Below are 19,683 nucleotides of genomic sequence, written 5' to 3' on the forward strand. Positions count from 1 at the left end.
AAAGCATTTGGCAAACATGCTGCTCTGTTGTTAGTCACTAAGTCACACCTGTGGGTCTGATTGTTTTTGTACAGTATTGTGCTTTTTGTACCAAGAAATAAATATTTTTAGTCAAAGTGCAATTCATGCTGTTTTGCTGTAATTAGGTATAAAGAGATTAGACACTGATTTTTATTCACATAGATTCACATATTCACATAAAGTCATCTTTGTTAGCAGGGTGAATCATTTCTCAATTACAGTTGGAGCTATAGTACAATATCAAAGTGGAGGACAAGCTAAAGTTAATAAGTTGGGAAGGGTTGAACATATCTTGATATCCACATTCAAATTATTACCCAAAGCAAATTGTGATGAAGTAAAAAAACAGGAGCAGGTTGATTCAGAAGCAGGTTTGTTGTCAAAAAGTGGATGTTAAGGACACCTGAATCCACCTGTTCACAACTCTGCACATGCAGGAATCACCAAAACTAAGTGTCAAGACAACAATCAACTCAAATATATTGATTTCGCAAGATTTTGGTTGGAATAGGTTTATCAAAAGAATAGCTGCAGATACTGCAGACTTCAAAAAATAGAAATGTACAAATATTGTGCCATAATTTATTTGAACAATCTATTTTATTTGTCTCAAACATGCAATGTATTATTCTTATTGCCTGCAATGCAGTCATGATTAAAGGCTTAGATTAATTAAATAGATTAATTTCAGTAAAATATTTATTTAATCATTCACTATTTACATGTGTTTGAGCATACTAAAGACCGGCACTGGTAAAACACAAAACATAGTCAAAAGTCAGTCAGAATTAATCTGCTGGTGAATTTATTAGAGTTTTAAAAACAGGTGTAAAACATTTTACTAAAATGCGAATTAAATCCGCAAGTCACAACATTCCCTTAAATGCGTAATTTACCACAGGCACAGCGGGCCACTATGGAAATAAATGAAATCAACTTGTTGCATTCATGCCAAAGAGTATGCAGGTGTTGCACTGAAACTGTCTGCATGTTATTAAAACTCTGTGGGGTGTAGCGGCCAAACAATCAGTGGGGTTGTTTGAATACATTTCATCTAAAAGCTGGTATAAGTAAAGGGCAACTAGAAGTTTCCCGCCTGGAGCTGTCTGGTACAGTAGGCCAGTGGGTCATGAGCATGTGAGAGCCCGCTTGATAATAACTGAAGAGAGGAGGAAGGGCCAAACCACACATCCTAGAGGCAACAGGTTCTTCCGGACACAGCCTAACTGTGCCCTCCAGTGGACACATCCCGCGTTTAGAGGCGCAATCAGTCATCCATGTTCAGGGCATTTTCCCACTTTCGTTTTCCAGTGCGGATCAGTTGCTGTCTTCTCATAAGAATATTCGCCAGCAGCAAAATGTTGCCCGGTTTAAACTTTGTTCTGAGGAAGTGCAGCAACACTTCCCTATCAGCCATCTCGTCTCCTCAGTGAAGACGCAGCAGGGCAGTGCGCTTGGTTGGGCAGCGCTGAAGGAAGCAAAGCGTGGCGAGGAAGAGGTAACCAAACTCAGAACAAAAGGATCTGGCATTTGTTTGTCTGCTTTCAAGGGTTTGTATCCATTTTTCATCGCTTTACAAAGTTAAGGTTTAGGTTTGTAAGGTAGGCCTAGTGGGAGAAAAGTTACGCTGTTTTTCTGCACACGTTTCCAAACTCCTGGAGGCACACTTACTTCTTCGGGCTTCACTGTAAAAAGTTTTTGATTGCGCGTTAAAGTCTGTGGCGTTAGAACAAAATTATGTTTAATCTCAAATTTGTTTTTTCAGTGACACGGAATGTGTCGGTTTTAGCTGCGTTTATCATCGCATGTGAAAGGTTATTCTTATTTAGATGCTTTTAAACCTGACATGGCAACAGCTTTGTTTGTCACATGTTATCACACTGGAGGAGTGCTGCTTCTTACGGCTGATTGCATCCCTGTGATTTTGGCCTCGTTGTGTTAAAACACATTTAAACATTCAAATGAGCAGCGCGAGTTCCCTGTAACCCCTCTTCAGTCTGCCATGAACTGTGGGGGAAACAAGGTTCTGTTCAGAGCTGTAGTCACTGAATTATTTCTCAGCTGGATAACAGTACATGACTTCATCCTTCATCTCACTGGATGTCCTGGTGTGTGTGTGTGCTCCCGCACGCATAGGTCACCTCCACTGTGCCACTTTGGTGTGGGCCCCATCAGCAGCCCAAACTCCATTACTGCAGTATGGGCAACTTTTCAAGCAAGGACAGCCATGGACCATCAGGTAGGTCAACACACCCACACTTAAGAGCCTGTAGTCTTTTCTTTTTTTTAACTAGCTCTGGTCAAATCACTTTATATTTGGAAATACACACAGATGCCTGGCAATGTGTGCGTGTATGGATGCTCACCTCATGTTTTGAGACTAAAGAAAGCATACCTCAAGCCTCTGGTATATATAGGAGGAGGAGGACGGTACAGGGAAGAAGAAGAGAAATACAGGAAGAGCAAGGATGCTGCAGACTGCATGAAAGAGGGGTGCATAAAGGGTAATCAGGATATTGAAGGCAACAAAAGGAGAAGCAAGCGGAAAGGCTGTGTTTGTGTGTGTGTGCGCGCGCTGAGTGGCAGCAGGAATCTTGGCAGCCCTCCTGTGTGCTGCTCAGTGAGTGGTCATTCTCCTCGCGTCCCTGTGTGATTCGTTCTGGCCCCGCCGGGCCAGCTGTGATGAATCGGCAGAATTCCCCGGCTCAGCACAAGGGCAGCGGATTAATCATAGGAAGCCTAATGCTATCTGACACACACACACACACCTTAATGGACGCACACACACACTCTTATTCAGTCAATCTGCCACCCGTGCGCACGGTTGGACGAACACATTAAGGTTTGGAATGAAGAAATGAAAAGCAGGAGTGGCATGAGAAAGTTATTAGACACTCCTGTCATTCTTTCTCAGTGACTTGGCCTTAGAGCAGGTGGTGCATAACTTTGCAAATGTTCGACCGCTGCTCTTACATCATTTAAGAAAAAATAAAAATACACATTCATTTTGCTAGCAGTGAGGCTTTTGTCCAAACAAGGAAAAGGAGGAAAGAAAAGGAGATACCATGCCCAGTGGTTCCCATAGCTTCCAAAGTTATTAATGGTGGCATGTGGCTGTTATGGGGGAGGAGTGCAGAGCCAAAAAGTAAAAATCGCTTGTGTTATTGTTATTGTGTCAAGTTTGGAAATTTATATGTGGCCCACTGCTGCAAATTTATCTCTGTATGGGACACATTTGTCCTCTGTGTATGTGAGTATTCCTGAATTTGCAGAATGAGTGTCGGAGCAACATTGTGGATGAGCAGTCCAAGAGGAATGTCTGTATTAAAACATTCATCTTCAGGGGCATGGCCTGCATGTTTGCTGGCTAATGAGGGCCTTGCTGCTCTGGTCACTTCACTGAATGGTATTTTCAGTGTCATGCCAGACCACTGTTTTTGCCCTTCATTCTGTCCATGGTTCAGCTTTTCGGTCAGTTCTTCCAATCTGTTCTGTTGTGTCTCTCACACATTTATAACTTTAAAGTTCCCCTCCAAAATAAGTCTTGTTTATTGTTTACTTCACTTGGACATTTAACCTTCACTGTAGGGAATGATCTATGCACAGTTTGACACAGAAGGCTGTTTGTCTGGTAAACTCTTTTCCTGTATAAACTACACTTAAAACGGGCCTTAAAAACCTTAGATTACAGTCTCAGTGTCAGTAAACAATTACTACGAGAAACTATTTTTCATCCACCATCTGGCCGTCTAAAACATGCCATCTATATACATTTATACAGTGACCTAGAGGAAATGTTGCTGTTGAATGCATCTAATACTACATGACTGTCTACAATGAGGACTTGCAACACTGAGATTTCACAATTCACATTGAAAGAGAAGGTAGATAACTTTGTTTGGCTAAGAAGCTGCATTAGATATTTGTTCAGCTCATGTTTATTTACATGTCTGGTTTAATAATTTTTGATCCACCGACTGTAACTACAGACAAGCAGGTTGCAGATATATTTACCATGACTTCATTTAGGCAGGCATACTATAGTTTAACCACTGCTCGTTAACGTTAGCGCTCTTACACTGATAAACATGGCATTTTTCCTGGAAACATTATTATTATAAAGCTGTGTATTTCTATATATCTTAAAAAATGTCTTGAGGGCATTTTAAACATGTATTTGCCTTACTTTTTTCATCTGAATTCAGTTTTTTTACCTCTAGGGGCCCATGGGGATAGTTTCCACACTCCTCCTGCTTCTCCACAGAGTGATGGGCCTGCTTTCATGCCTGGTGTCACCCAACTCCTTCACCCTACCACACCTAAGCCTTCCCCTGCAGCCTCAGTTTCATCTCAACCTCCAGTCCCGGTCCTCACATCCAGCGGGAAGAAAACACAGTCCAGCACTTCCGCTGCCAGTTCCAGTCCCCCTCCTGATTGGAGGTCTCATCCACCAGTCAGCTCAAATGTCTCCGCCATTAGCCCCGGAGTTAGCCCGGTGCACAACAAGCCAGGAAGTACTGTGGTTAAAGGACAATCTGCCTTGGGGTGGAATGGGCGTCTTCCTTCCTCCACCTCTTTGTCTCCAGTCTCCCAGGGGCAGAGTGTGGCTGTCAGCCCTACAAAGAGCTTTTCTTCTCCATGTAGTCCTTCACCTGTGGTGGGTAGCCCATCAGGGCAGAACTGGAGAGAAAAGGACAGTGGTCTGAGTCAGTCCTTACTGCCCAGTCACGAAGCTGGGGACACCCAGGGTGAGGAGCTGGAAAAGCTTCTGGAAGAGTGTAAAACAACACTGGGTATCACTGCCAGTCAGGATGGGGCCACAAACTCAGCAGGCAAGAGTCATATATCCGTTATAGTACAAGTATTTCAGTTTTCATCATCAATCCTCTTTTCCCCTAAATATGCTTAATATACTGCTGATAAATTACATTCAGGCCTGCAGGATCTTGTTTGAGCACTAAAACTTTTCATTTCATTGTGAAGGGCAAATCCATTTCTTTGACATTTTTTTTATATTTGATATGCATGTGATGTCTTCTGACATTTCCATATCCTTCCCTCAGAGATACTGAAGCATCTACTGACAGAAGTGAAGAGTTTGAAGAGTACTTTGCAGGTGAGATGTGCTAGGAAGGTTGTTTGTTTTTCAGATATATTCGGTCCAGTTTCTGAATCTCCAAATGTTGGCTACATGCTCAGTGTGATACAAATGGCAATTGACCACATTTGCTAACCCCTCCTCTGATCAGCGATTGTCCAGTTTTAGCTTAACAATTGCAAGCAGGAGCTGTATGCTTCTCCAGATTTGGATTTCTTCACATGTTAAAGCAGAGCATTGTCTTTTTTTCTAGCTATTCCCAAACCAAAAGTTCAAGAGCAAGGGCATGGATGGAAATGGCCTGTTTAACTGCTCTTACATAAGCTGCAAATGTTAGCATGTTCGGCTAACTAGCTTCTAGTAACCAAGCATTACAAAGCCAGGAAGCATTATTTTGTGGGGTTACAAGTTACATTAAAAAAAGCTCAGTTCATACACTATAGTATTTGGTTAGTCCTCATCCTTAAAGCCTTTCTCTTGTAGCGGTAAAATCATACTGTTTGAAAACACAGGGTAATGTTGAAATGAAATGTGAGTGATTATATTTTTACATATACTAACTAACTAGCTCTACATTGCAATATACACTCACCGGCCATTTTATGAGGTAAACCTGTTCAATTGCTTGTTAACACAAATAGCTAATCAGCCAATCACATGGCAGCAACTCAATGCATTTAGGCATGTAGACGTGGTCAAGACAACTTGCTGAAGTTCAAACCGAGCAATGGGAGGTGACTTTGAAAGTAGCATGTTTGTTAGGGCCAGACGGGCTGGTCTGAGTATTTCAGAAACTGCTGATCTACAGGGATTTCCATGCACAGCCATCTTTTAGGGTTTACAGAGAATGGTCCGAAAAAGAGAAAATAACCAGTGAGCGGCAGTTGTGTGGACGAAAATGCCTTGTTGAAGTCAGAGGTCAGAGGGGAATGGGCAGACTGGTTTGAGATGACCAAAAGGCAACAGTAACTCAAATAACCAGTCGTTACAAACAAGGTATGCAGAATACTATCTCTGAACTCACAACACATCAAACCTTGAATCAGATGGGCTACAGCAGCACACCGGGTGCCACTCCTGTCAGCTAAGAACAGGAAACTGAGGCTACAGTTTGCACAGGCTCACCAAAATTGGACAATAGAAGATTGGAAAAACGTTGCCTGGTCTGATGAGTCTTGATTTCAGCTGCGACATTCAGATGGTCGGGTCGGAATTTAGCGTAAACAACATGAAAGCATGGATCCATCCTGCCTTGTATCAACAGTTCAGGATGGTGGTGGTGGTGTAATGGTGTGCGGGTTATTTTCTTGGCACACTTTGGGCCCCTTAGTACCAACTGAGCATCGTTTAAACACAACAGCCTAAGTGAGTATTGTTACTGACCATGTCCATCCCGTTATGACCACAGTGTACCCATCCTCTGATGGCTAATTCCAGCAGGATAAGTCACAAATCTCAAATTATCTCAAACTGGTTTCTTGAAGATGACAATAATAATCACTGTACTCCAGTGGCCTCCACAATCGCCAGATCTCAAACCAGTAGAGCACCTTTGGGATGTGGTGGAACGGGAGATTCACATCATGAATTTGCAGCTGACTTCTGCAGCAACTGCGTGATGCTATAATGTCAATATGGAATCTGAGGAATGTTTCTAACTTGTTGAAAGTATGCCACGAACAATTAAGGCAGTTCTGGAGGCAAAATGTGGTCCAGCCTGGCACTAGCAAAGTGTACCTAATAAAGTGGCAAGTGAGTGTATGTACAGGGATGCTGAGCATGATGACTTTTGTCTGGGACATGTAGCTTTAGCCTTAGTCTTTTAGCACAATATCATGTATGTAGCCACTGGGAGAGTATGGCTCTAAATTCACAGGGTTCCCCAATTCAATATTCTGTTAACACTGGATTTGACTGGTACTTGACCGGTTTTAAGTTAAAATATCTTATAAATATTATTTTATGGTTTATTGGAACAAAACTTTAAAGCACAGCTATATAAACAACAAAAACAGTGGTTATCTTATTTGATTTTGAAGGTCTTTTAAAAAATCATTACATCTGTGGTGAATCTTGGTGGTTCTATGGATAAAACTTTACTCAAACTGGACTCAAACTCTTGTTTGGGTCGGGTATGATCCACAAAACTATCCTGAATGTTTTATTGCTGCATATTTTCACCTATGGAAGCATTAAGGTATGACCTTTGGTGATTCCATGACTCCCAACCATTTAACATGTTGGAGGCTTATTGTACTGAGAGCCATATGGCAGTGCTGGGGAAACCAAAAACCAATAACACAGATGCTCTAATATGACATATAAATTAATTAAATCCGGTATCTGTGGTTGTCACAGATAATAAGCACAACCAATCTTTTTCATTTGGTCTGAATGGGATTTTGAATCTGCTAGTGACAATTATTTCAGCAAGCAAAATTGATGGTTGCTGAGAAGCTTGCTTTTGTCTACCCCTGTTGAAAAGAAGGACCCATTGTTTAAAAAATGACTGATTTTCGAGAGTGGCATCTGTGTATGTGCTGTGCCAAAGTTGAAAGCTTTACAGACACAGTAATGGTAACTAATAGGATTGAGGCTTAGCTAACGTCTAAAGATTGCATTTCTTGAGTATTGATTTTGTTTGTTTTGCCTTTCCCACTAAGATGTACCTCCTGGTGGATAGGTATAGCAATGTAAACAGGAAGTCCAGGAGATGACACCCTGTCATGCTCCATCCCCGCTATCACAATAGGCCTTGGAATGGGCTCCGCTGGGAGCTGCAGCTTTGCTAATTGAGGTCTTCCTGTCCTCTGCTTCTCCGGAGAGGCCCAAATGAGCAAAATCATCTTCTTTAGAGATTTCTTTCAGCTCATCCTTGTAGAGTTGATCATAGAAAGTTGCATATGGTTGTGACTCCTTTTGAAAGGAAATATGCTTGTCCAGTAGGGACCCACCAGCTTTTTTAGATCAACCCATTATTAGGTTCCAAACCCAAATTAGGATAAACCAAGAATAAAAATTCTTCAAGCATTCTTCAGTCAGATTGCTCTTCTTCTAGGCGTTCCATGTTCTTATGAGGATGGTAATATGCTGCGGTAATTTCCTGTCAGTCGTTCGGTCCAGTCCCTGACCCTCCCTTATGAGGATTGTAGCCAGAGGCTCCCAGCTTCCTCTAGATTACAACAGCTGGAATATGACCTGCCCTATGCTTTGCTTGACCCCAGCTCTTTTCTCCTCTTTTCTTCCCCTGTGACTGTCCTCACTTCTATAATTTAAAACATTTTTTTTTTGTGTATTACAAAAAAGGGTGATTTTAATTGCATTATTTTGAAATCAAGTGATAATCTGACACATCATTTCCTCTAGCTCTCTACTCCACACTTCCTGAGTGTCACCTCTTTCTGTACTTGATATTCAATCCCTGCTCCCTCCTGTCTTTCCCTTCTCTCTCTCCACTACTTTCCCACATCGCTCTAAGGGACTAAGCCTTGCGCAGGCCAGCTGAACCTCAGAGAGACTGTGGTATAGCATTGAGAGGTAGCCATGTATTAGAAGTCGGGGCAATCCAACACTGTGTTTACATGGGCCCTCGGTAGGGCAATATAAGCCAGCAAAGCTCGACTTTATGAACTCCCGCAGTCTGCTCTGCTGTCCTGGGAGCCTTTTTGTGGAGAGCTGGAGAAGGGGAGTGCAATCTGGAGGAGGGGGTTCACATTCGGCTGTTCAGGAGACAAAACTTGTTTTGTTTTGTGCTTTGTGGCGGGGTGAGCTCACAGTGACTGACTGGACGTGTGTGTACTGCACGTGAGACTGCAGACTCACAAACACGTAAAGATGTATTAAAGTCCTGGCTTGTGCAATTTTCGTTTTGTTGGGAAAGTGTCCCCTACTCCTTCCCTTGTTGTGCCTCTCTGCCTTTTATTCATTCCCTCATTCTTTCTCCATCAGAGAGCTGACCACTCCTCCCTGAACACAAGAACTCAAAACAGTTACCCTCCAACTTTTGGTGCAATGCTCCTTACTGTCTCATCCCTTCATTCCCTTCTGTCTTCTCCCCACCCCTCCTTTTATCACACTTCAACAACTCTTTCAGAAGACCCCAAGTTGCTAAAGCCTTTTTTCTTTAGCTCTGACCTCTTGTTTTTGACCCTTTTTTCTCCCTGTGACTTAGCCTTGATTATTCTAGTCACATTCTGTCAGCTAAGCCTTATACCTCCTTTCCCAAATGCTCCTGTCTTTCTCTGACTATCACAGGCCTAATGTATTTCTAATGTACTGTAGTTAAACTGAATTCTGAAAAAACACATGATTACCCAATGTGCAGCGAACTACTAAGGATGTTATCCGATGTACCATCTGTCTATGCTTATGTGCACCACCAGTGTTCAATTGTCTGAACCAACAAAAATGAAAACACCCATTCATGGCTGAGTAGTGGGTGGTGTGAGGGGGTGGCTGGTCAGATTTGTGTTCCCTCCCTCCTGGAGATTTAGTCGATCTCAAAGCCCTGCTCAGGAATCAGTTCCAGGTGAACGCTGCCGGAGATTTCCAGGAATGATCTCCAGATTCCTTTGGCTCTCTATTCTCTTCGCTAGGCTGCTCCAGCAACCAAGACTCAAAAAGGCCCTGTATCTGAAGGCCACAGAGGCTGTTCAGAGGCATGTAGAATGAAGATTTAGGGAGTTTGGCAGAATTGGAGGAGGGGGCTTGCGTTGAATTTGCAGCTCAGAGTAAATGGCAGTGCCTTGGGACCCTTTTCTTTTATGTCCAACTTGGAGGCTTTACCAAGTTATTTTCATGTGCCAGTTGGGGGAGATTTGGCCACTTTGGACTTCCGTGTGACTACGGTAAAGGGAATGAAATGTGAGGGGAGGTTTTACAGAGTTTGGATGTTTCCCCAAGTACGTATTAGAAAGAATGGGTGTGGAGGTGAACTTGGGACAGATGTTTGGAAAACACACACACACACTCTGACACAATTGTCAGGAACTCAGATTTGCATCATGGATAAGTGTACGTGTGTGTGTGCCTTTGAATGCTGCACATCACATCTGGTCTTGCAGTGGGGCACTAGGTCAGTTCTTCAGAGAATAAAAGTGTGTGTGTGTGTGTGTGTCTTAAGACTGACAATCCGCACACTTATCTCAGTATGAACTGAGGAGCGCCCTTTCCTGTTTCCTTAAACAGACATGCTCCAGTTGGAGTGTCCACGTCCAGATAACAAAGGCTCTCTGAAGACAATCTCCTTCAAGTCCTGTGGGTGTTTCAGTATTTCTTAAAATAGAACTTCTCCAAGCAGAGACCACTATCCTACTTTTCATTTGACACATGTAGCCAGGGAGAGTGTGCTCCGACTTACCCTGAATGTGTAGACGTGTGTGAGAAAACTTAACAATGTGGTTTGGTGGTGAGGTAAAAGAATAAGGGAGGTGTGTATGTGTGGGAGAGAAGAAAGGAATATAATATGATGTGTGTGTGTGTGTGTGTGTGTGTGTATGTATCTAGTGTAATCGGGTCCAGCTGTGTTCTTGAGTCACTGGTCAGATGAGGGAGTGACTTGGCTCAGATATCACCTCCTCCTCCACATCTCCATCCATTCTTCATCTAATTACCCACCATCCCAGCCCCTCCGCTTCTCAGCACTCCCTCACATCTCTCTGGCTTACATTGCTCCACAGGCAGTATTAAATCTGTGCGTGATTTCAACTGCTTTTATTGTCCCTCCTTTCCCTTCCTTCTCATTCCCTCTCTCATTTTATGATGATGGCGGCTTAACGTTTTTTAATGGTCTGGTATCGTTTACCTTCTGGCCTCACTGGTTCTGAGTCCTTCTATTGATGTCGGGGCAGTGTTTGTGCATGTCCGAGGCAATAATAATCTTTGTAAAACTGGAACCTTTATGTACATCACTCATCCTCAAAGATATGAAACTTAGTCTGTGTCATAGGAAGGTTTTCATCTAACAATGCTGCCTCAAAAGTTACAATGGATAACACTCATTAAGATGTAGCCACAGTGTTGGTGGCACTTTCACAATCCAACCTTGGCCCCTCCTCTCAAAATGTTGCTTAAATCTTTTTTTTCTGTCTGTGCCCAAACTTGTTGCTTTTACAAAAAAATTAATAAACTGAGCACTTATTATTTTAGGGGAATTCAGATGACATGAATAAAACACTGAACAAAACCTTTTGGCTCACAATTCAGTTATGCCTCATTAGAGCTGACTTGCCAGTTCCTCTCAGCTCTGCTTGCTGAGGCTTGCCACTCAGTTCAGTTCAACTTGTAGTCTCCTAATGAGAGCCAAATGGATTTTTGATTGTTCATTTGATTATAGACATTGTCGGCTGAGGGTTCAGCCATGTTTGTTTTGGTCATATCCAGTTTAGGTTTTAAAAAAGCCTGTTTTGTTCTTTTGTATGCTTTTATATGAAGTTGCTGTAGTAGGATTATTCTGAGCCCTGGAGTGACCACAGAGAGGGGAAAAAAACATTTGTTCCAACATTGTGATTAACTATGTGTACAAGATATACTTTATTTCACCGTTTTCATTCATTCATGTGGATGAGAGAACAGTTCCTTCCCACAGTTTGATATAGTGAGGGGTTTACTCACTTTTGTGAGATGTATATAAAAAAGGTATTTCACAAAAGTGACTAAACCCCTCACTATTGGTTATGGTTTAATATATCTCTACATGGAGCCAGTACAACAGACCAGTCTTGTTTATCAGAGTATTGAGTAATGGGAAACATTCTTTCTGAAGGACTGTGAGTTAACAGTTTGAGTCAAGTATAGAGGCTGTACTATGTGCATGTGACTCGGACCGGCACCTGGTGGAGAGAGAACCATACTAACCATAACCATATTCAATATATATATATATTGGTTTATGATCAGAAGCTTGCAAAACTAATGATATTCTAAACAGCCTCACTTTTGTAAAGAAAAGCCATAAATGGGTAACACTAAAGCATCATCAGTCAGTTGGAACACAGTGTTCTGTGTTCTTCGCATAAACACCCCTATTGTTCCCCTTTCAGACGGAGCGTGGGGAATGGCTACAGTTCCAGGCTGACCTACAGGTGGCGGTGTCAGTGGCAGACCGTCTGAGAGCCGAGGCAGAAGAAGAGCTGACTACTCTCCGAACGGCGCACAAAGATGTCGAGAAGGAGCTGGCTGCTGCCCAGCAGAGACAGAAGGAGGCTGATATGAAACTGCTCACCCTGAGAGAGGAGTTAAAGGAGAGCAGGCAGCGACTGGCTACTCTCAAACAGGCTCAAGGCAAAACTGACACACCGGCTCCATGTCAGGAACCAGAGAGGTCCAATGGAGAACCAACCAACAGCTCTGAAAGCAAAGAAGCAACCCAGAAGGGCAGGGAGAGGGCGGTGTACAGGTTGGGGCAAGATGGGATGGAAAGTAGGAGTCAGAATGAATTGATGAAGAATGTTGCAAGCGAGGAGGCCAGAACAGACTGTAAAGGTGTGACCAAGCGTTACCTGAAAAATGTGAGCAATGAAGATAGGAGCAGAGAGGAGGTGCGAGCCAGCGAGACACGAAGGGCGGTAACCACAGAGAGGTCAAGGTGAGAAAAACTGTCGGACCTTGATCTTTTTGGGGGAAATGCAAAACCAAATAGTATTTCTGCTACCGATTACAAAATCATATTTTTAGGTAGGTGGCACTTAAGTCAGATATTTTAAAACAAAGCTGTTTTTTGTCCTCCACATTTTTTATCTGTGAGATAGCAGTCACAGATGGAAACCAATTGCCAAATTTGGTCACGACTGTGATTTTTTTTTTAATGTGTTGCACTCAACCCACAAGCTCTCACAAGGCTACTTGAGGACAGTTTAAACAGTTTAATTTACAGCTGCAGCCAAGTGGAACAGCTGTCCTAGGAAAAAAGAAGCAGTTGGTTTGGTTTATCGGGTCTGTTCTCCTGACTATGTATTATAATGTTACAGAAGCCTGTCCAGATTACCTGCTTCCCCAGGCCCCCCCACCATGCAGAATGGAACTTCCCAGTCCAATACTGCCTCAACAGTTGGACCTACAAACAAGGTGGGATACTTTGTTTTGAGGAAAGTCCTTCATTTGTTTGTTTGTTTGCAAGGAAAATCCATGGTTTGCTGTTCATGTAATGATGTTGACCTAATCTGAATGAATCTTGTTTGTTTTAAAGAACTTGGGGCAGCCGAGAGGCAGAAGAACTCTGGATTGGCAAGATAGCAAGTCAAACACTGACACAGGTGGGTGTGTGTGTGGGTGTGTGGGTGTGTGCATGTTTACAAAATGCTTGTAAACACTTGTATCACAGTATGAATGTGTTTGTGGTAGAGCTGTTCAATTTTACCCTGTGGAGTTTTTGACTACAAGCAGCACTATTGAGCAATGTTTTTAAAAGTTTTGTTGTTTGTATGATATATTTGCACGGGGATGAAAATCTATGCCGGCAACGCCAACAAGTGTAGTGCAGTGTGCCAACAAATATTTAAAATTTTCAAGAAGGCAGCTTTAAAATATTCAAGAAGGCAGCTTTACAAATGTTATATGGGGAAGGAAATGCATTCAACATGTTTGTTAGACTTAAAGATATGTTTTGGTAATGATCTTGCGTAATACGAAAGGGGACGCTCGTAAACAAACCCACATGGAATGATTATTCTTACCCAACTTGGCAGTTCCCCTCAGCTCTATGGAGCATTGTAGTGTCTTTCAGCTCACTATTTTGGTTTGATTTGGTTTGGCAACTACACAGTGGTTCATTCTCACCGCTCTTATAGCGTTGTTTCAAGCAGCAGCAGGCGGCTGTTTTCAGTATAAAAGCTCAGACCAACTGTACACTGCCTGCTCATCCCCAAACGGTAGACTCTCAAAGTTAGCTACTACCTGGTAAACATAGTGGGGTATTTAGCTGCTAAAGGGTCACGTCGTTTTCTCAGGAGTTGGAGACCAAGACAGAGCTTAAAGGAGAGTGAATATTGGAAACACAACTTCAAATCGATTAAAATTACAGCCTGTTCTGCTTCTATCCAAGTGGCCAAAAACCAGTTAACACTGCTTTAAACATGTAGCCTGTTTAAGGGTGCTTTGTGTGTGCATTATAACAGAATTCTGTTAGGTAATGTAGTATGGTTGCTTGTCTTTACAGGAAAACGTGAGGAGTCTCTAAACAAGTACAACTCTGCCACGACTGAGCTGCCACCCACCAAGTGAGTCTACTCACACACTGACAAACCATTGTCTCTAAGAGAGCAGCCTAAATGCTACATCCTGTGTAAATCTAATAACTCATTTTGACCCAAAAACAGTTTTCTGGTGAACTCATAAAGGTCATTATTGGGGCCAAAACATTCCTCGTACTTGAATCAGTGTGTTAATTAGGATTTCATTTCTCTACTAAAGCCCAACTGATAACAAACCAAATATGTTTAAACAAAAACATCTGAGGGCCTCAGCAGTTTGCATGTTGTGGTTGTCAGGTCCCAGGATGGTTTCAACCTGCTGCTACGTCGCCATGGAGGCTCAAAGAGAAACTCTCTGCTCCGCTGGTGTCAGAGCCGAACACAAGGCTACAAGGTGGATATGATTTGGTCTGTCTTAAAGCTTCATTATGTGATATTTTATGTACATATACACTGGTCTTAAAAGGCTGAAACCCAGAGCATAATGTTTTAGATGTAACTCAATAATATTTTCACAGGCAACAGCTAATGTTACATTGATGATAATATTTGACAGCCTTAACTTAGCTTGGTCCAGTCAAGACAGACAAATTGAACGAAGAGCTTAAAGAGTTAAATAATATAATAGTTGATATAGTGTGCACAATAGAAAATGCTTTGGGAGAGAAATGTGAGGAGTCTTTGGTTATTAGACTCCATTATGACATATTTTGAACTGAGATAGCCAACACGGTGCGTGCTCTCATGCTGATCGGATTCTAAGGACTTTTCCGACTGACTTGAAGAGGTGTCTTAGTGCTTTTGATATTGTCTTTGGGAAATCAAAATTCCAGTTTTGCAACATGTCTTGAATTCATTGGGATTTTTGGATTTTGTTGTGATTTGTCATAGCAGTAAAAGCACAGGTGTTACTTGTAAAATTATTGATGGCTTTATTCAAGTATCCCAGTGAGCTGTGACAGTGAGCCAGCATGCACAGTAACAGGACCATGAAACTTAAGAAGCCTAATGGAATTTAGGTATTAGTCATTTTATTAGACACCTGTGCTTTTCCCATTTTGACATGTCAAATGTGGAAAAATGCTGGCTTCAAATACTCACCTCAGGTTTCCGTTGATTATTGCAGCTCAACTCATTGGTTCACTTGTATTGCAATAATCGTTTCTCTCTTTTCTCTCCATGCAGAATATTGACATCACCAACTTCAGCAGCAGCTGGGCCGATGGTCTTGCCTTTTGTGCTGTCTACCACACCTACCTCCCCTCACACGTCCCTTACAGCACTCTTACTCCAGAGAACAAGGTAGGAACTGTGCCTAGTGCCTGTGGAATGGTTAAGACCAAGTCTGGTGTTCAACTTATCAATTCTTACTTTTCTTTGTAGAGGGAGAATCTCTGTCTGGCATTCAAAATAGGAGAGACTGTTGGGATTGCACAAACCCTGGTAAGCCATGATGTCTTTTATAAATAAATCCAATCATTTCACAGTAAAGCCTCATCTGACTTTTCTATGACAGATGCATGGTTGATTTTGAGCTTATAAACTTATTTGAAATCTTCATTCTACAGTCAATAGAGGAGATGCTGAGAGCAGGCGGTCCTGATTGGCAAAGGGTCCTGAGCTATGTGGAGAGCATCTACCGTCACTTCGAGATGTGACTGCTGGAGGTACTGATTGACAATCCCTCCTAAGTGGACCCTTTAGGACTGTCAAAGGAAACAATATAAGTTGTTTATAATGATGGCTCCCTGAATACTATATTATACCTTTTGTTGGGTGTCTGAAACCTGGAGAAACCGATGTTTTTCTGTTAGTAAAAAAAGACATACAATTTGCAGCTTTTTGATTTCAAAATAATATTTGCTTAAATGAAGTCCTGCAGCCAAAATGAAAGAGTGCAGCATCAGCTTTGCATACTCTGGTTGTTGCCATTAATTTTAACTTTATAGGTCCTTGTTCAGACAAGAAAAAGAGTGTGTTAAATGTTAGTGCATTGCACATATTTACAGTAATTAATGACAGACACAGCTAAGAGGATGTGTTTGTAACACTGGATGAAAAACTTTCCTGATTACCTTTCATCACTAAATCATTAAAGATTATATTAATACCTGATAAAGACTTAATGTCAAAACATTTTTAATTTGCCGCTTTGGATTGAAGTTCCTTCTGCTTGGTTTTCTGTCACACAATTCAGAAAATGTCCACTGACCAGGGGGAGGCTATGGAAGTGATGAGAGGCAAAGTATTAAGTTTTGATTGGTTTTGTACCACCGGCTCCGTAGCGGGTATTACATTTTTTTGTTTGTATGCATTCCTGTGTCTTTCATATACTTAATCTGCTGACATTTCACATAGTGTGAAGAATTCAGAAACATTGATTAGATTGAGTGAAAAGTGCTGTGGGGAGAATCTGACCAACTGAGAAGTAGGGGAAGGATTAACAAAACACGAAAGATAATCATTGCCCCTATATAAATTCAGAATATTTGGATCTTATGTATAGTATCCCTTTGACTAAAGTGTATGTACGGTAGAGTTGCTGTAAATGTCTCCACACTGGTACTTCACTGGCCAAAAGTACTGTATTACATCATGTCCTTCATCAAATCTAATAACTGTCTTTAAACTGCACATTGTTTTATCAGCCAGAATGTTTTGCCTTCTAACCTTTTCTGTGATGCTCTGACAACACATTTTCCTGGACCTTTTAACACTCTGTAAATATGCACTTCGTTGGTTTAAGAATGTATATTATGTAATATGTTACACTGCTGCTGTAGTAGGTAGGCATTCAATATCAAGGCTGCAGACCAGTGAAAAGGTTTGTCAAGAGCAGATTTCTGCTTTTGAAAAACACACAGAAACAGACAGAGACCGTGTGTGGCAATGATACAAATCAAAAAAGTGCCTCCATGCTCACACGTGTGCCAGTGCTGTTTAGGTGCTCAGGTATGTGTGCATCACAGGCGTGACATAGCGCAAAAGCAAATACAAGCCTACACAGGTTTGCACATCCGGTTGCAATATTATTCCATGTCACACCTGCGTCCCCACAGATGCACAAGCACACCCTCCTACTACACCACTGCTGGGGGAAAAAAAAAAAACTGGTTTGTTTCAACAAGTTTAAAGCAGAGTAAGTTGCAAAAGTCGTACGTGTCAAATGTTGTTTTCCAACTCCTTTTCTGTGGAAATAGACCATTGTAAAACCTGTTTATATGTAACTAGTGTGAAAATATATATACCAAAGAAATAAAAGTGTTAATATGAAGCAAATAAAACTGTATGGGTGTAACCCTTTCAAAGTAAATTTTGATTCTGTCTTTTTATTGAAGTTTTGAATGTCTTGAGAGCATCATTTTATGGCTTTTAGGCAAGTTAAGCTCATGTTAAAGTGATGAATTAGTACTTTACCACCACCTGCTGGTAAAGAAGAGTGAATACAGGTTCTCATGGTCCCACAATGTCAGCTCAGCATCTCCATGCTGTTTGTTTTTCCTTTTTGTGTAACCTGTGTTTTTCTGTTACACTTGCATAGAGTGCAAAACAATGTGACATTCATTTGTAAAACTAACTAAGACCAGTAGTGGTTGCTGTTTTTGGATGAGGTCTGTTTGAATCAAGTTAACTGCATTTTGGTGACTGATCACCATTTTCTCCCAGTGTCTCAGTGTCACCCCACTGTTCTGTAGTCCTGTGTTGTCACAAGGTAATGTCAAATGTGTTTACCGCATAGCTGAATTATGATGAGGATTTGTTTTCCAAGGTGGGCTTATAAAGTAATAGTTAGCAGCTTCTATTTTCACTCCCAGGTGGTTTTGTGTTACAAATTGCATGCAGCCTTGTGCTCCTTCTGACATTTAAGGCGTATTTTCTTCTCAGTATGAATACAGTAAAACCAGGACATCTCTCTTTTCTTTCCCTGAATAGACGGACTATATGCATGCCCCTGGGCAAAGGTGTTGAATGACTGTGCCCCCAATGAATATATGTGTGATAGTATGTGTATGCATCCTGGTGTTTGTAACAATATGAGCATGGGCGTTGGTGTGAGGACAGGAGGTGGGGTTTTTGTAACATGTAGTTCCAGATCACCTGTGCTTCACCAAGCGGCCACTGTCAGTTTGGTGTCTGTATCAAAAGTTGAACACGTGGCGAAGCGCGGAGCAGAAGCATGGATGGGATCTGGAGTCTGGTTGTGTGTGTGGGGGTTGTTTGTTCTGCTGTGCCTGGTTTGACTCAGGATTCATCCAGGTAAGCTGTGTGGTTTGTTATCATTTTTTTTAAATACCAAAATTCATATTTTTTTATATGACTGCAGTTTTTATCTAATAATCCAACTCTTTTTACCTATCAATAAACAAGCCATTCCTCCTCTTTCTACTAGGACGTTGTTTCTGATCTCGGGTCCTGAGGTGTTGTATGCTGGGGTACCCACTCCACTGGCTGTCACCGTCCTAGCTAACTTCTCTGGCAGCATCATGGCAGAAGTGGCACATGGCAACACCACAGTAGCCCAAACAGTGGACTTCCAAGGAGGTGACAACGCAATTACATTAAGGTTTGGATTTGATCTGCATAAGTGCCTTTTGACTTTTTAGAGAGCTAAAGTATCATTTTGTTTTTAAGGTTTGACCCGCCTCCTCACACTCCCTCCTGTGAGTATGACTTTCCTCCGTCTTGCTCGTTCTTCATTCAAAATACTTCTTTCTCAGAGATCCGAAAATACTTGGAAATGACCTGATATGACACACGTTTCTGAAAATGCTTATTCGATCGCTCCAGATTCTTGGATCTGTAAACCAGAATTCCCTCTTAAACTTGACGGTGAGGGGCTACCAGGGGGCCAATCTCATCTTCACCAACACCACCAGCCTCAGGTTCAGCCTCAGGAATGTTTCCACCTTCATTCAAACTGACCTTTCGCGCTACCAACCGGCCAATACCGTCAAAGTTAGAATTGTGTCTGTGCAGTTGGACAACCATCCATACAAAGGCAAAGTGGATGTCTCTGTACAGGTAGGTCTCTGTCTTTCTGTGTGAATGAACACAGCCAGAGAGGTTGAAAAGACTTTCAGTTGGGTAGTGTGTGTTGTGTGGTGGTAGGAAGTTTGACGTTCTTTTGTTACATGCAGGATCCCAGTGGGAACATTTTCAACAGGTGGGAGTCCACAGGGAATCTAGGGATTGTGCTGCACCAATTCAATTTATCCCAGACGCCTCCTCTTGGACAGTGGGCAGTCACAGCCACAATAAATGTAGGGTTGAAATATAGACATGTGTTTACCTTTGTATAGCATGCTGTCTAATAATAATAAGAATAAGAAAAGCATCGTCTCATTGTACTTCCTATCCTTTTCCCTACAGGGTCTG

The 19,683-nt window shown here is 41.9% G+C and overlaps 1 protein-coding gene across 1 annotated transcript; it reads left to right on the top strand.

Moving 5' to 3' along the window:
* The first annotated feature begins 1,184 nt into the window (after window positions 1–1,184).
* si:ch211-195o20.7 (cytospin-A) lies at window positions 1,185–17,620 on the top strand. The gene is made up of 12 exons (XM_038729035.1): window positions 1,185–1,519; window positions 2,158–2,260; window positions 4,242–4,853; window positions 5,085–5,137; window positions 12,160–12,704; window positions 13,087–13,183; window positions 13,305–13,371; window positions 14,274–14,334; window positions 14,605–14,701; window positions 15,493–15,609; window positions 15,691–15,750; window positions 15,876–17,620. The coding sequence occupies exons 2-12, from the start codon at window positions 2,221–2,223 to the stop codon at window positions 15,963–15,965; spliced, it is 1,839 nt and encodes a 612-aa protein (XP_038584963.1). The 5' UTR covers window positions 1,185–1,519; window positions 2,158–2,220; the 3' UTR covers window positions 15,966–17,620.
* The last annotated feature ends 2,063 nt before the right edge of the window (window positions 17,621–19,683 follow it).

The sequence above is a fragment of the Micropterus salmoides genome, unplaced genomic scaffold, assembly GCF_014851395.1.
Source record: "Micropterus salmoides isolate LMB-PRFRI ecotype aquatic unplaced genomic scaffold, ASM1485139v1 Ms_hic_scaffold_19, whole genome shotgun sequence".
NCBI classification, from domain to species: Eukaryota; Metazoa; Chordata; class Actinopteri; order Centrarchiformes; family Centrarchidae; genus Micropterus; species Micropterus salmoides.

What these genes read in the sequence shown, in the direction of transcription:
- si:ch211-195o20.7 (XM_038729035.1), top strand. Translation starts at nt 2,221, where the DNA reads ATGGGCAACTTTTCAAGCAAGGACAGCCATGGACCATCAG. An exon ending in CAAGTCAAACACTGACACAG is followed by an intron (nt 13,372 to 14,273) that starts GTGGGTGTGTGT and finishes TTGTCTTTACAG; the next exon opens with GAAAACGTGAGGAGTCTCTA. An exon ending in ACTGAGCTGCCACCCACCAA is followed by an intron (nt 14,335 to 14,604) that starts GTGAGTCTACTC and finishes TGTGGTTGTCAG; the next exon opens with GTCCCAGGATGGTTTCAACC.